This window comes from Heptranchias perlo, chromosome 17, assembly GCF_035084215.1.
Source record: "Heptranchias perlo isolate sHepPer1 chromosome 17, sHepPer1.hap1, whole genome shotgun sequence".
Lineage (NCBI taxonomy): Eukaryota > Metazoa > Chordata > Chondrichthyes > Hexanchiformes > Hexanchidae > Heptranchias > Heptranchias perlo.
The window spans coordinates 45,008,524-45,024,723 of NC_090341.1; the positions used below are offsets into that span (position 1 = coordinate 45,008,524).

The 16,200-nt window shown below is 42.1% G+C and overlaps 1 protein-coding gene across 1 annotated transcript in view; it reads left to right on the forward strand.

Annotated features, from left to right (window-relative positions):
• Positions 1-16,200, forward strand: part of LOC137334275 (metabotropic glutamate receptor 7-like) — a 453,062-nt gene that overhangs the window by 88,840 nt on the left and 348,022 nt on the right. Inside the window, exons 2-3 of the mRNA XM_067998936.1 lie at positions 5,215-5,350; positions 10,340-10,494. Coding sequence (XP_067855037.1) covers positions 5,215-5,350; positions 10,340-10,494 — 291 coding nt within the window. The remainder of the gene's footprint in view (positions 1-5,214; positions 5,351-10,339; positions 10,495-16,200) is intronic.

A 16,200-nucleotide genomic window follows, 5' to 3' on the forward strand; every position in this document is an offset into this window, starting at 1 on the left:
ATTTTCCAGTATTTTGGAATGTATATTGAACATGGATATTACGTTTTTAGATTTTATCTGAAAAGGAAGGGGCATTTGTTCAATTTTCTTTTAAACTGTCTATTTGCCATTTGGAACTGGATTATTTTTGTTCCAATTTTAAAACTTCTTTCTCCCAGTAGCAGCGGCAAATCTATTACTGGGAGAAAAACAGTTTCTTTTGTTAAATTGCTTAATGGCTAATAGGGGATTCATGCCCATTTGTATTGACCATTCTAGTCGAGGCAAGTAGATAGCAAATTTAAAACTGTGCTCCCTCATTCTCAAATGTTGACACCCCTTCGTCTCAACTCTTGGTGCCTTTCCGGGAGCCCGCTTCCCCAGGAAATTTTGAACGTCTGCGTTAAAAATGGTGCATTCTGGTTAATTGTAAACACTTTTTCTACATCACAAATGATAGATTTTAAGTCTTAAAAAAAAAATTAGAAAAATAAGTGACATTGGATTTTCAACTGACCAACCAGATCACTTCCCCAAAAGCAATCTCAACTGTGAATCTCTTCCTCCAACTGCCCTTACCCAGGTCACAGTTACTCTACCCCCTTTCGAGCCAGTTTGCAGAGACGCTTCACTTTTTCCAATCCTCCACTCAGTTTACAGAGGAAATCTCTGCCTTTTCAGCCCTCTCTGGTGCATTTTCCCACCACCTCAGTTCAACCTATCACCCTTTGCCCACCCTCATCCCCCAGGTTCATGTTGGTACTTTCCTTTCTCCCTTCTCCAATTCCAAACCTCACAGTTCAAGTTGACATTCTCCTTCCCCGCCCCTCCCCTCCCATCTCCACCCTCACACGTCATACTGGCAATCTCCTTCACCTCCACCCCTTCCCCTCATTCCGTGCTGCCAATCTCCTTTTTCCTCTTGTGCCCCATTTCATGCTAACACTCTCCTCCCCTTCTCCCGGTTCATGGTGACACTTCCCTCTCCTCACTGAGTTCATGCTGATATTCTCCCTCTCCCCCAGTACTTGCTGGTAATCTCTTTCCTCTCTCCCAGTTCATGCTGGTGCTCTCCTTTCCCTCTGCCCTCAGTTCATGCTGCCATTCTCTTTTCCTTCCTTCTTCCCACTTCTCGCCCCCCCCCCCACCCCACCCCCAGTTCATGTTGATTTTTGTCTGCAAACAGACACAAAGACTGCCTCCACCCTCAAAATACTGGCACTGCACATCAAATGCAGACGGTTGGCATGTATGTGCAACACAGGGGCTCACATGTATTTTGTGTAATACATTACATAAAAATTCACCATCACTGTAGCAGTTATCGATAAGTAATTCATATTTATCTCCTCAATGGATAGCACCCACCACATTAGACATTCTGTCACCCTACCCCCATCTCCAAAGTGACAGACATCAAGGTAGATTGTGTATCCCAAACAGACTTTTTAATCCCTTTTAAAATATTTTCATGGAATTTATTAATGTTTATAAACTATAGTACACTGCAGATTATATCACAAGGTACTGCAGATCTTAAGAGTCCAGTATATTTGTTAGTGCTAAGTATTGAGGGCTGACAAGCTCGGGTTCTCCTTTGGCAGAGGCTGGGCTTCAGTCAGGTGAGAAACATAGATCAGAGGGCTCACTGAATGCACCTGTCCTGAAACCACTTCCAGTGCATATCCACTGCTAAACCTTTTAGCTTTACCTCCATTAAAACCTTCCCACCATTTAAGCCCCTTCTACTTTGGTGTTTAAACTTCAGGTTAAGGGTTCCCATTTGGGGAAAGTAACTTCTGTGCACCTGGCTCCTAGTCTGTGTACTTTTGCTGGGTTCTGCTGTATAATAGAGACCCAAAGAGCCTGCCCTTTAACCCAATGAGACCAAAGCAAAATGCTGCAGCTGATGGAAAATTAAATAAAAACAGAAAGTGCTGGAAACACTCAGGCAGGCAGCATCTGTGGAGAGAGAAATAGAGTTAATGTTTCTGGTTGATGACCTTTCATCAGTACCTTCGGGCCCACTGGGCCTTAACCCAATGGCAGCTTGATAAACCGTGATCTGTAGCTCCTTGAATATTGGGCTATTTACAAGAAGGAGAGGACACCACATGACCTCAGTCAGGGAAAATCTTCTAGTGTAAAGATGCCTGTAAACCACAATTGCTCCTTGGGTCTGGACATGTGCCCAGATGAGAAAGCATAAGAATTATTTCACCATATTGCTTGATGATGACCTGAAAGTAATCTGTTCCCACAGCAGCAATGGCACCAGTGTGGTTACATGTGGGTGTCCAATTGGCAGTGATGTGTTGATGCTGATGCTGCTTTGGCCTTAGTCAGGGCTATTCATCATCCAAATCTCTGTGTTAGTCATCCAAGTCCCAGTCTGACGCAGATGAATCTCTGCCAACTGTAGTGAAACCAGTAGGAGGACTCTGCTGACACAATAACTCCACAATAATGTCTTTTTTAAAAAAAAGATGAGTATCAGTTTAATTTTACTGCACATGTCTGACTAGCTACAAACAGGCAGTTTATGAAGTGCACGGGGGTCATTAGTGGAGGCAAATGGGACGGAAGGGGAACTCGTACAGCAGCTTCATCCAATACTGTGATATTGCAGTGGTGACGAGTCTCAATGAACAATCAATGATGTGTGAAGGAAGTGATCAGACATGCCAGTGGTCCTGGTGACAGCAGTGACTAATGTGACTGGTGAGACCAAATTGCTAACTATAACCAAATTTTGAACAGACTTGACCCAGACAGTGGATTAATGTAAAAGCCTTGGATTAAAAATAGCTCATGATGAATGATCATTCTGGATTTGACAAACTTTAGAATGGAGCATTTTCCTCCTTGTGCAATTTCTCTCATGTTTGTTATACTGTGGCTAGAGCTCTCCGTTCCTCCGACTTTGGGATTTACGTGCATCTCTGCCTCCCTCTGCCGCACCATTGGTGCCTTCATCCACCCACACACACGCTCTGGAATTCCCTCCCTAAACCCCTCTGTTTCTCCTCCATTCGGATCCTTCTTAAAATTTACCTCTTTGACTAAGCTTTTGATCACCCTTGTTAATTGTATCCATGTGATTTTATATGAATGAGTGTTAATTGTATTCAGATGGTGTGTATCAATTGGGGCTCTCTTCTATCCATATATAAGAGAGCTTATCTAGGGTATGGTGTGTGTAATGTGGAGCTCTGTGAATAAAGGCTTGGAAGCAACTGAAGACCAGGCTCTAGTATTCTCTCCTTCACCACCGGGCTATCCAACTTATAACATGGTAGCAGAGAATGGTTGCCTAAAGGTGGAGGTTGGAAACTATGATTTTTTTTGGACTTAAAATAAAACTTGAAAGTTTAGTGGCCATTGTTGAAAATGACAGAAAGCAAGTTTAAATCGTCAAGGTACAATTTCCCTCCGATGTTTTCAGAGTTTGAACCATATGACCAGTGGAAGATTGAGGTTGATATGTGGACATGGGTTACTACTCTGCCAAAGAGAATACAAGGTACGGCCTTGGCGTTATTGCTTCCTGAACAAAGTAAAATCAGAATAAGGTACTTTCTGAGATGGATACAGATCTTTTGGATAATGATGAAGGTTTTATCTTTCTAATAGAATTTCTGGATCAAAGCTACAAGAAAGATGACCTGCTAAATGCCAATGAGGCCTGGACAGCATTTCATAGATTTCAGAAAACAGACAGTCATTCAATGGAAGAATATATCATGGACTTTAACAAATTGTACAAAAGGTTGACTAAGTTCCAAGTGGAAATCCCTGGATCAGCACTAGAGTTTAAATTACTAGATTGTGCTAAAGTGTCTCATATGGACAGGCAACTGGTCCTAACTGGCGTCCAGTTCTCAAAAAAGGAGACTCTGTTGGACCAAATGTCTGCTGCCTTAAAGAAACTCCTGGGGAAAGTCATTCCCTTCAGTCTTCATGGAACAAATGGGGTCTTCCGATGTGACAACCCCCCTCTTAGTATCTCCTCCTTTGGCTCGGTGTCCATTGAATTCTGATTCTGCTACTGTGACACTGTTTTAATATTTTAAAGGCACTATATAAATGCAAGTTCTTCTTATTTAATTCTCTGACAAGAGTATTTGCTTCACCACTGAATTTTGTCAGTACTGCCTTGTGTCAATGAAACATGCACTGGAAACAGCTAACTTCTGTCTTTATTGCATGGAGTAGAGAATAAGGAAGTGGTGGCAAGTCATAGCTGTCAAGTATGGTCTTTATCACAGTACATTGTATATGGGATATTCATGTGATCCTCAGAACTAAAGTGATAGTTACATGACTGGAAAATGTAGAATATGGCTGAACTTCATTGTGCTTTGCAATGTCCTGAGGTCGTGAAAGACGCTATATAAATGCAAGCCTTTCTTTCTTTTTTTTAGTGCCTAAATTATGATCTGAAGGCTGAGATCTGAAGGCTGTGCACTGTGTCAATATTGTAAAAAAAAGTTGTAGTCACATTGTGGCATTCTGATGGTGATTAGAACTGCCTCAACCCCATCTCTGTGGCACAGTGCTGATCAAGAGTGGCACCAAACAGGTGCATACTTTTGATCATGGCACCGGAGAGTTTTTGTTTAAATGCTACACATCACACTGCTATTGTTAATTTGCAGTGTCCACGGTGTGAAGGGAATATTAAGGAGAAAGTGGGATGATTTTAAGAAGAGATGCACAATAGCACCATGGGATCTTTAGCATCTGTCAGAACAGACATGTGCCTCATCCAAAGTAGCTGCATGCTGCTTTTTATTGTGGCTAAAGTTACTAAAAATTTTATCTGAAAACATCCCCCAGGATCCTGTGAGACACCTTCTTGAAAAAGGCTGTTGAGATCCTCTCTTAAAAGGGGCTCTTTTGAGGTTGTCTACTTCTACAGGGTCCGGATGCGGAGACGTACTCCTTAAAAGGGGCCTTGATACTGAGAGACCCTGTTTAAGGTGCCTGTAATTGAGGAGGTCTGGTGACCTAACTGGTTGCAAAGTAGAGCCCTGCGCTATCATTTTAACCTCTTCTTAATGAAAAGAAAACCATGGGAGTACAAAGAGCTCAACAGACGGAACAAAAAAAAATCTGCTGATGATGTGTAATGCAATAATGAAAAACTGAATTTCTGGCAAACAATTAATTGAGAACTTTTCTTTGGTTCTGTAATTTTATTCTATTCATCTTGATTTTTTTCACATCTCATAGGCGGGATTTGCATTGCTCAGACTTTGAAAATCCCAATGGAGCCCAGAAAAGGAGACTATGATAGAATCATCAAGCGTCTTTTGGACCCACCCAATGTTCGTGGCATAATCATTTTTGCCAATGAAGATGATATCAGGTAAGCGAGTCAAGTCAAAAGGGCTTTCTCTGCTCTTGATGTTGGCTTCTCCACTTATTTCCAGCAGGGCAACTGTTGATCCGTAAACAATTAAAACTGTATTACACAAGATGGTACTGATAGTTGATCGTTTTAAAAGGAAGGTGAATTCATATTTGTTCATAAAAGGTGTGAGGTCATCCATTTTAACCAAAAAAGGATAGATCCGAGTACTTTTTAAATGGTGAAAAGCTAGGAACAGTGGAGGTCCAAAGAGACTTTCAGGGGAGTTGGCAAAACAAGTTTCGAATCGTAGAATGATACAGCACAGAAGGAGGCCATCATGCCTGTGCCAGCTCTTTGAAAGTGCAATCCAATTAGTCCTACTCACTTGCCCTTTCCCCATGGCCTTGCAAATTTTTCCCCTTCAAGTATTTACCCAATTCCCTATTGAAAGTTATTATTGAATCTGCTTCCACCACCCTTTCAGGCAGTGCATTCCAGATCATAACTCGCTGTGTAAAAAAAAAATCTCCTCATCTTGCCTCTAGTTCTTTTGCCAATTACCTTCAACCTGTGTCTCTGGTTACCAACCCTTTTGCCAGTGGAAACAGATTCTCCTTATTTACTCTATTAAAACCCTTCATGATTTTGAACACCTGGCTAGGAGATTGGTTAGGCGTCAGAAGACAGAGAGTAAGAATAATGGGCATGTACTCGAATTGGAAGGAAGTGACTAATGGTGTCCCATAAGGATCTGTGCTGGGGTCTCAACTATTCATTATATTTATTAATGACTTGGATAACACAATAGAGATTCATATATCCAAGTTTACTGATGACATAAAGATTGGTGGCATAGTAAGTCGTGTAGACGGGTGCCTAAAATTACAAAGAGACATTGATAGATTAAGTGAGTGGACAAAACTGTGGCAGATGATTCTCAAAGCAGGTAAGTGTGAGGTCATCCATCTTGAACCAAAAAATGATAGATCTGAGTACTTTTTAAATGGTGAAAATCTAGGAACAGTGGAGGTCCAAAGAGATCTAGAGGTCCATATACACAGATCACTAAAATGTAGTAGTCAGGTACAAAAAATAATTTAAAAGGATAATGGAATGTCAGCCTTTATGTCTAGAGGGCTAAAATATAAAGAGGAGGAAGTTTTGCTGCAGCTATATAAATCCCTGGTTCCACAGCTGGAATATTGTGTACAGTTCATGGACAATGCACCTTAAAAAGGATATATTGGCCTTGGAAGGAGTGCAGTGCAGTTTCACCAGAATGTTATCAAGGCTCCAGGAGTTAAGTTATGAGGAGAGATTACATAAACTAGGCTTGTATTCCCTGGTTAAGGGGTGATTTGATTGAGTTTTTTAAGATTTTGAAAATAATTGATAGGATAGATAGAGAGAAACTTTTTCTGCTAGTGGGGGAGTCTAAGACAAAGGGACATAACCTTAAAATCAGAGCCAGACAATTCAGGAGAGAAGTTAGGAAACATGTTTCCACGCTAGCTCAATTAATAATTTTAAATCTGAGATCCATAGACTTTTGCTAGCCAAGGGTTATGGGGCCATGGCGAGTAAATGGAGTTAGGATGCAGAACAGCCATGATCTCATTAAATGGTGGAACTGGCTCAAGGGGCTGAATGGCCTACTTATGTTCCTATGTTCCTATTAAATCTCCCCTTAACCTTCTTTGCTCTAAGGAGAACAACCCCAGCTTCTCTAGTCTCTCCACGTAACCGAAGACCCACATCTCCGATATCACTCTAGTAAATCTCATCTGCACCCTCTCTAAGGCCTTGACATCCTTCCGAAAGTGTGGTGCCCAAAATTGGACACAATAATCCAGCTGGGGCCTAACCAGTGATTTATAAAGTTTTAACATAACTTCTTTGCTTTTGTACTCTACACCTCTGTTTATAAAGCCAAAGATCCCATACGCTTTTTTAACAGCCTTCTCAACTTGTCCTGCCACCTTCAAAGATTTGTGTATGTACACCCCCAGATCTCACTGTTCCTGTACTCCCTTTAAAACTGTACCATTTAGTTTATATTGCCTCTCCTCATTCTTCCTACCAAAATGCATCACTTCACATTTCTCTGCATTAAATTTGATCTGCCATGTGCCTGCCCATTTTACCAGTCTGCCTATGTCCTCCTGAAGTCTGTTACTATCCCTCTCACTGTTTACTGCATTTCCGAAATCTTCTGCTTTCTGTCTTAGTCAATTTTGTATCCATGCTGCTACTGCCCGTTTTATTCCATGGGCTTCAATTTTGCTAACAAGTCTATTATGTGGCACTTTATCAAATGCCTTTTGAAAGTCTGTATACACATCAACTGCATTACCTTCATCAACCCTCTCCATTACTTCATCAAAAAAATCAGTCAAGTTAGTTGTTCCTTAAAGTAAGGGTTTTAAAAGTGGCAGGGAGTTGGGCAGGGGGCACAAGTTTGTTATAGAACAGTCTGACATGGGCTTTGGATGATGCAGACTTGATGGGCTGAATGGCCTGAACTCACCCCAGTGAAGCTCAGAGAGTACTGGGGTGATAAGAATGTGAAACTTCTGTCTGGGTGAGGATGTGGGCAGCAACATTTTGAGTGAGTTGAAGCTTGTAGGGTTGAGGCTGGGAAGCTAGCCAGGAGAGAATTAAAGAAGTCGAGCATCGAGATGATGGGAGGCATGGATCAGGAGCCGACGAAAAATGACAGATAGGAGAAAACCTACTGGTTCCGTTAATCTAGCCTGTCCCATATAATCTGTTTCAATGGGGTGGGGGTAAGGGTGGAGGAGGGCAATGTTTTGAAGGTGGAAGAAAGTGGTCTTGGTAATGGAGTGACTGGGGGTGATTTTAGGAGGCAATTGCGGGTGAGTTGGGGGCACCGAAAATCGCGGAAATCCCGTTCGGGTTCGGAAGCCGGCTCCAACCCACCGACTTCCGAGTTTACCTGTGACCCGAAACACAAGTCCCGCCGGCAATTAAAGCCGGTGGGTTGACAGTTAAAGAGCCAAATGTACCTCAATGGGGTACTTGAGGCACTTGACCTGTGACAGATTAAGTGCTTAGAAAGATTTTTTAACTTACCTGGGCGGCTTGCCCACCGCTTCTGATTCACGCCCGGTGAAACTGGGGAACAAGAAACTAAATAAATTAAATAAAAAACCATAGAAGGAAGTGAAAACACTAAATGAACCTACCTTTGCACCCTGCTCCGATGTCCAATGTCCCCCACTCCTATGTCCCCCACTTCATCCCCCTGATCTTCCCCCAATGTCCCTCTCTCCCCCCCCCGCCCCCCGATCTTCTCCTCTTCCCTGCCCCCCCCCCCCCCCCCCACCCTGGTCTTCCAGTCCAGCACTGGATCTTCCATTCTCCCCTCCGCCACCCCCCCCCATCCGACCCCGATCTTCCATTCCAGCGCTGGATGACGTCTCGCTCTCTCTCTTTCTCCACCCCCCCCACCACACTTTGCATTGCAGCTCCTGACGGCAGCCAGCCTGTCAATGCCTGCCGGGCGCGAAACCCAGAGAGCACGTTAATCATCATCAATCAACATGCGATTGCGTCGGAAACGATAAGTTTTGTTAAGTGGGTATGCCACGCGCATCTTCGCCTCCCCGCTGCCAACCCGCCACCGTTGTAAAATCGAGCCCAATGTGTGGGCAGCTGCTGAGTTCAAGGTTGAGTAGTGTGCCAAGTTAGGCAGTATGTATTCAACCTGCTTAAACTAATAAATTCCTCCCATATGGTTAGTCCTTAAAATAGCCTGTCACATCCAAAGATTTTATATCTGTATCTGGCACCTTTTCAGCAGTATAATTCTAGTTCATTTCAACATCTTTATATAAGCAAAATAAAGGTGGCTTGGTGTGAATTTTTGAGCTACGGATCTGCATTTACTTGTGAGAGATAATAGTATTACCTCTGTATCGGCATAGATAGGCTATATAGCTGGAGATGGTATATTCAAGGTAGAAGATATTTATCTAAAGGGTTCTATTTGTACATTGAGTAATTAGTTTACACAGATTAACATAATGGGTGAGGAGTAGGTGTTATGGTTTGGAGAGGGTTAATTCTGTGAACTCAAGATGGCCAATTTTATTAATGTCTATTACTAGTGGAGAGCCTCATCTGTTGGCTATGCATGTTGGGACATTGTAGGTCCATTGCCCATGATTTTTCTGTCTATTATCCATAATCAGCGTTTAGTATTTGGTTTTGGTTAGGCTTTGAAACTTAAATTTTTACATATGGAAATCACAAAACACAATTCTATAAGGAACGGTGTGAATAAATTCCTCCCTCAGCTCCCTCCCCATCCCCCAGTACAAATTCAAACTCATCTTCACCTCATCAAGGATTAGACCTCGAATTCCCTGCCCCTGAAGAAATAGAACACCAGAGATGACCAAAAAGATAGTCTCCTCTAGACCACTTCACCACGAGATTACCCAAGAACTGACCGTGAAGAATTAATCTCCACCACTAATAGACTGCCATGGAATCTGCCTCACATGTTAGAACTGAAAATATATTTAAAAAAAAGACTTTTGTTGCTGTAGCCAACGACCGTCGTTAGTTGTCTGTAACAAAACTAAGGGGGGAGTGGATTGATAAATAGTGGCATACATGTGTAGAGGGCAGTACTCCTGCACTTACTTAATGCAGTTTATTAAGGGAAAAGATGAACCCAATGATAATTGTGAATGATCTTGGATGGTCCAAATCAGGTCTCCTTCAATAAGAATTTCGATTAATAATTCATCCCTGTTAGTAATAGTCCCTTCCCACCCCATGATGAATAAAGATAAACAGTTACTAACAATTCGTTCTGGTATCATTTGGGTCAGAAAAGCAGAGACGTCAGATTAGTCCTTTAAAGGGAAAGGGCCGTTGCTATAATTCATTAATCTTCATATCCATTTAAATATTTTGTTTGATGTGTTCTTTCCAAGCTCTTCTGACTGAGGAACTCTTGATTATTTTGTGTAGGCAGGTCCTTGCAGCTGGCAAAAGAGCAAACAAAGCAGGCCATTTTATCTGGGTCGGCTCCGACAGCTGGGGTTCAAAGAATTCTCCAGTGAAACAGCAGGGGGAAGTGGCTGAGGGGGCGGTGACCATTCTACCCAAAAGAGCCTCTGTGGAAGGTAAGAACTCGGGAACTTGAATCACTCCATTGCTTAACCGACACTCTGTGACAAGGTGAACACTTTTGCAAGAGTTGAGGAAGCACTATCTTAGTCATTAATATCATGCTAAAGATTGTAAAGGTGACATGTTTTATAATAGAATAATATTTTTCCGGCATTCTAATTTAGAAGTGCTATTCCTCAAACATTGATCCCACTTCACTCAACAGTTGACTTATTCTATCTCTGCAAAATTGCCTGCCTCGGTGTCAGTGCTTGATTTAGATGCTCTGGATAAGGACTACAATCAACATTCTTGCAGGTGGAATGGGTATTTTGGCAGGGGTATATAATGGTCCAGTCAAGGGGGGCAGTGCCTTCATAGCGTGGGTTCAGAATAATTAAAGTTGTTTCTCCTATGCAGCCATTGCATCCATAAGCGTCCATTACAGGAGGGAATAAAACCAGTATAGGTGCTTTTGTCTCTCGTTGTGATGTCATTTCATAGTATCATAGTGTGTTACAGCACAGAAGCAGGCCATTCGGCCCATCGTGCCTGTGCTGGCTCTTCGAAAGAGCTATCCAATTAGTCCCACTTCCCTGCTCTTTCCCCATGGCCATGTAAATTTTTTCCCTTCAAGTATTTATCCAATTCCCTTTTGAAAGTTACTATTGAATCAGCCTCCACCACCCTTTCAGGCAGTGCATTCCAGATCATTACAACTCTCTGCGTAAAAATAAATATTTCCTCATGTCGCCTTTGGTGCTTTTGCCAATCACCTTAAATCTGTGTCCTCTGGTTACCAACCCTACTGCCACTGGAAACTGTTTCTCCTTATTTAGTCTATCAAAACCCTTCATGATTTTGAACACCTATCAAATCTCTTCTTAACCTTCTCTGCTCTAACGAGAACAACCCCAGCTTCTCCATTCTCTCTGCATAACTGAAGTTCCTCATTCCTGGCACTATTCTAGTAAATCTCTTCTGCACCCTTTCTAAGGCCTTGATGTTTCTCTGCATTAAATTTCATCTGCCACGTGTCTGCCCATTTCACCAGTCTGTCTATGTCCTCCTGAAGTCTGTTACTATCCTCCACATTGTTTACTACATTTCCGAGTTTTGTGTCTTCTGCAAGCTTTTAAATTATACCCAAGTCCAGGTCATTAATATATATGAAAAAGAGCAGTGGTCCTAATACTGACCCCTGGGGAACACCTCTCTATACTTTTCTCCAGTCTGAAAAACAACTGTTCAGCACTACTCTCTGCTTTCTGTCCCTTAGCTAATTTTGTATCCTCGCTGCCACTGTCCCTTTAATCCCATCGGCTTTAATTTTGCTAACAAGTCTATCATGTGGTACTTTACCAAATGCTTTTTGTAAGTCCATATACACATCAACTTCATCAAAGAACTCAATCACATTAGTCAAAAATGATTTTTGTTTAACAAATCCATGCTGATTTTCATTTATTAGCCCATACTTTTCCAAGTTCCAATTAATTGTATCCTGGATTATTGTTTCTAAAAGTTTCCCCACCACCATTGTTAGGCTGACCGGCCTGTAATTGCCGGATTCATCACTCTCCCCGTTTTTGAACAGGGGTGTAACATTTGCAATCCTCCAGTCCTCTAGCACTGCCCCCATATCTAAGGAGAATTGGAAGATTGTGGCCAGAGCCTCTGCAATTTCCGCCCTTACTTCCCTCAGTAACCTAGGATGCATCACATCTGGACTGGGTGACTTTTCTACTTTCAGTGCTGCCAATCTTTAAGTATCTCCTCTTTATCATTTCTATTCAATCCAATATCGCCTCTACCTCCTCCTTTACTGTTACATTGACAGCGTCCTCTTATCTAGTGAAGACCGATGCAAAGTATCAGCCATGCCCTCCGCCGCCATTGGATCTTTTTTGTCCCTAATCGGCCCCACCCGATTGGTGAGCGATGCCATTTCCTATGTTCCTGAGCTGCTTTCATAGATAAAAGGTTGGGGGGAGGGAGTGCTAAGGTATTCACGTGCTGCATTTTGATTGACTGTTTGACCATATCTGTGGTGCAACATTATAATACTGTTTCACTCAATAGATCTGCAGCATGAATTCCCTGAACGTTGATCAGTGTGTACTTGCCTATAATCAAGCTATATACAATTGTTCATTTATAACAATTTAGTAGATTTTGGATTGACTGGCCTTTCCCTGAGACCCACAATAACAGTGTCACTGCAGCAATATATGTCTGGAGTTGTACTTATACCTGAAACCAGTGTGGGTACGATTCTGGTATTCTTACTGGTCAATCTGTAAACATGTCTGCAACAAAAGTTAGGAAGTTCCCTGTCTGCATGTAGTCCATTAAGGAGTCCTGTTAATGTTATTATGTAGTGGGGCTTACTGTTATATGATCAACAAATTATGTTGAATGATACTGATTTCTAAGTAGTGAAGAATGAACATTAAAAGTCTGCAATGGAAGAGCATTGAGAAAATAACATTGTTTTCAACGCTGTAAAAGACCACTTTATTTTAAATACTGCACTGGAGTCCTGTTTCTGCTGCTATATGCTTTATTTGGACAGTCCCATTGTCATGATAAACGTAGTCTATTTGATCCAATGCTTTCAACCATCTTTTCTTGCTGATGGACACATCTATACAACGTAGAAGTTAATAGGTGTCATGCAAATTCTGCTACTGTCTCTTTTGCTTACATATGTTTAGAAAAGATGTGGAATTTGGGCTATGCAATGAGCTAGAAGACTGACCTTGTGCCTCTAGCACTTTGGTTTGAATTCAGCCCAGAGTTATAGCATGCAAGTCTCATCTTCTGATTGCTGTAGAGGCTGTGAGGAGAATGAGGTGTTTATTAATCGGCCCAGAATTTGGCACTAATTGTAAGTCTCACAAAAGGATGATAGAGGCCGGTTGCTGTGGGAAGCAAAGATGTCCCCACTGTTGCAGTTAGAGATAAAGCACATTCTTAGGAAAATGTAAAGGGAATTTTAAGTTGCATGTAACTGGCAGTAAATGGTTTTGGGATGTCTTGAGGATGTGAAAGGTGCTATATAAATGCAATGTCTTTCTTTCTATCTATCAACCCAGACTGAAATAGGGTTTCAGGTAGACTTTTTCAATTTTGTAGTAATTTTTCTTTCTAATAAGCAGTGTTGCTAATTTGTGGTATCAGAAAACATGACTTCTTCAGGGAAGGGAACCTGCCACCCCTAACTGGTCTGGCCTACATGTGACTCTTTTTGACACCATGTGGTGGATTCTCAATGCCCTCTGAAGCGGCCATGCAAGCCACTCAGGTGCAGACACAAAGGGAGTGCTGCGCTGGGGGAGGTGCAGTCTTTCGGAAGAAAAGTTAAACTGAGGCCCCGTCTGCCTTCTCAGGTGCATGTAAAAGATGTAAATGGCACTATTTCGAAAAAGAGCAGGGGGGTTCTCCCCAGTGTCCTGGCCAATATTTATCCCTCAACCAACATCACAAAAACAGATTATCTGGTCATTTATCTCATTGCTGTTTCTGGGACCTTGCTGTGCACTAAGTGGTTGCCATGTTTCCTACATTACAACAGTGGCTATACTTCAAAAGTATTTCATTGACTGTAGGGCACTTTGGGACGTCCTGAAGTTGTGAAAGGCACTATATAAATGCAAGTTATTTCTTAAATCAATTCAGGGCAACTATAAAAGGGAAATAAAAGCAGCTTGGCAATGTTGTCCACATTTTGGTAACAAATGAGAAAAAAGCTTATACTTTAAGAATAAGGCCTTTAGCCAAATCAGCAGATATCGCTGGGGATGTCATTCTCGCGATTTGTATATTAATGATTACAGCAACCATCTTATCTGAGAAAGGAGAGACCTGTTGCTGATCCTATACGAAACATATAGGTTAAATTGCATTTTTGCATCTTCAATGGGTTTCCAAGGTTGTCGCACCAATTCTAACGAGACTGTTTAAAAATATAACCCGTGGGATTTTGAAACTTGAATTGCATGTGATTAAAGAAGAAAGTGGTGGGGGTGGGGTGGGAGGGGGGCAAACATAAGTAGCACGTGCCAGCACCATTTAGGACGAATATGTCATTCAGGGGCCTGGCCATGGGGTGGGCTGAACTCTCGGCCATCCCATACAGGACAGCAAAGCATTTTCAAATTTACTAACCTGTATAGATCTGCTCCCTATAACGGGGCTAGATCCAGAATGGGCTCTGCGCCAACTAACATTGCTCTGGCCACTCACATCCAACTTGCTCTGTAATTTCTGCCCCTCCTGGTTCCACTGCCCCATCTAGTTTGGTGTCAATTGCAAATTTCACCACTTCGCATTTCAGTTTCTCAATCCAGATCATTTATGTAAATTAGAAACAGCAGTGGTCCCAGCACTGAGCCCTGAGGTACCCCACTCGGTACCCTCTCCCCACCCCCCAACCCCCGACATAACCCCTTGTGTCCTAACCCTTCAGCCGGTTTCTCAACCATTCCCAATGTTTGCCCTGAATCACCACAGCTTTGAGTTTAAATTAAAACCTTTCATATCGCACTTTATCAAAAACCTTTTGGATGTCCAGGCACATCATGTCACTGAGCTTTCTATAGTCCACTTGGGTTGTCTCATCCTCAAAGTAGAGAAGGAGGTTGGTCCAATGGGATCGACTGGCTCTGAGTCCATGCTGACTGCTATTAACTAGGTTATTGTTTTACAGATGATCCTCAAGTTGAGCATCATGTTGGTTGCTCTTTGGTAGGCCATGAATCCGTCTTCTTTCATAGGATGTGAAAGTATCTCTTGTAATTTACTATGTTTTCTTCCACCTCAACAATTCTCTTTTTGCTGACATATTGCATTTCCATCAATCACTATATATGGATTATTCCATACACTTTAAGCATTGTTTTATAGGGATTGTTGCCAGCTTTGACTCGTCATTTACGTGTCAAAGTGAATGGAAGTATCACATAATACTGAAGTCAAAATAAATGTCATTCCCACCTGTCATTCAGTACTATCTACGTAGGTTTTCTGTGGACTGTTTTGACAGGCATTGAGGTAGTTTGGACAATAAGTGGCTGCCAACACCATTTGATTACTACTGAATCAAAAAACAGTAATTTTTCAGCCGACCACATGCTAATTTTCTGCTGTTAGTTGGTACATTAGTTGAAATAATTCAAGGCTTCAGCAATCGGAAATAAGACATTTGAACTTTGCAACTGAGCCTGGTCTGTACCACTGCAGGTTTAAATGATAGAAAATGCACTGCCTGAAAGAGTGGTGCAAGCACATTCAGTAGTAACTTTCAAAAGGGAATTGGTTAGATACTTGAAGGGAAAAAATTGCAGGGCTATGGGGAAAGAGCAGGGGAGTGGGGCTAATTGGATAAGAACATAAGAAATAGGAACAGGAGTAGGCCATACGGCCCCTCGAGCCTGCTCTGCCATTCAATAAGATTATGGCCGATCATCTACCTCAACTCTGAGGTATTGTGCATGTGTGTAAATGCATGAAGTGTGGTAAATAAGGTTGGTGAGCTGCAGGCGCAAATAGTTACATGGAAATATGATGTAGTGGCGATATTGGAGACCTGACTCAAAAAAAGGGCAGGATTGGGTAGTAAATATTCCTGGATACAAGGCGTTCAGGAAAGATAGGGAAGGAAATACAGGAGGGGGTGGGGAGGGGGGGTGGTGGCAGCAATGATTAAGGAGAAAATT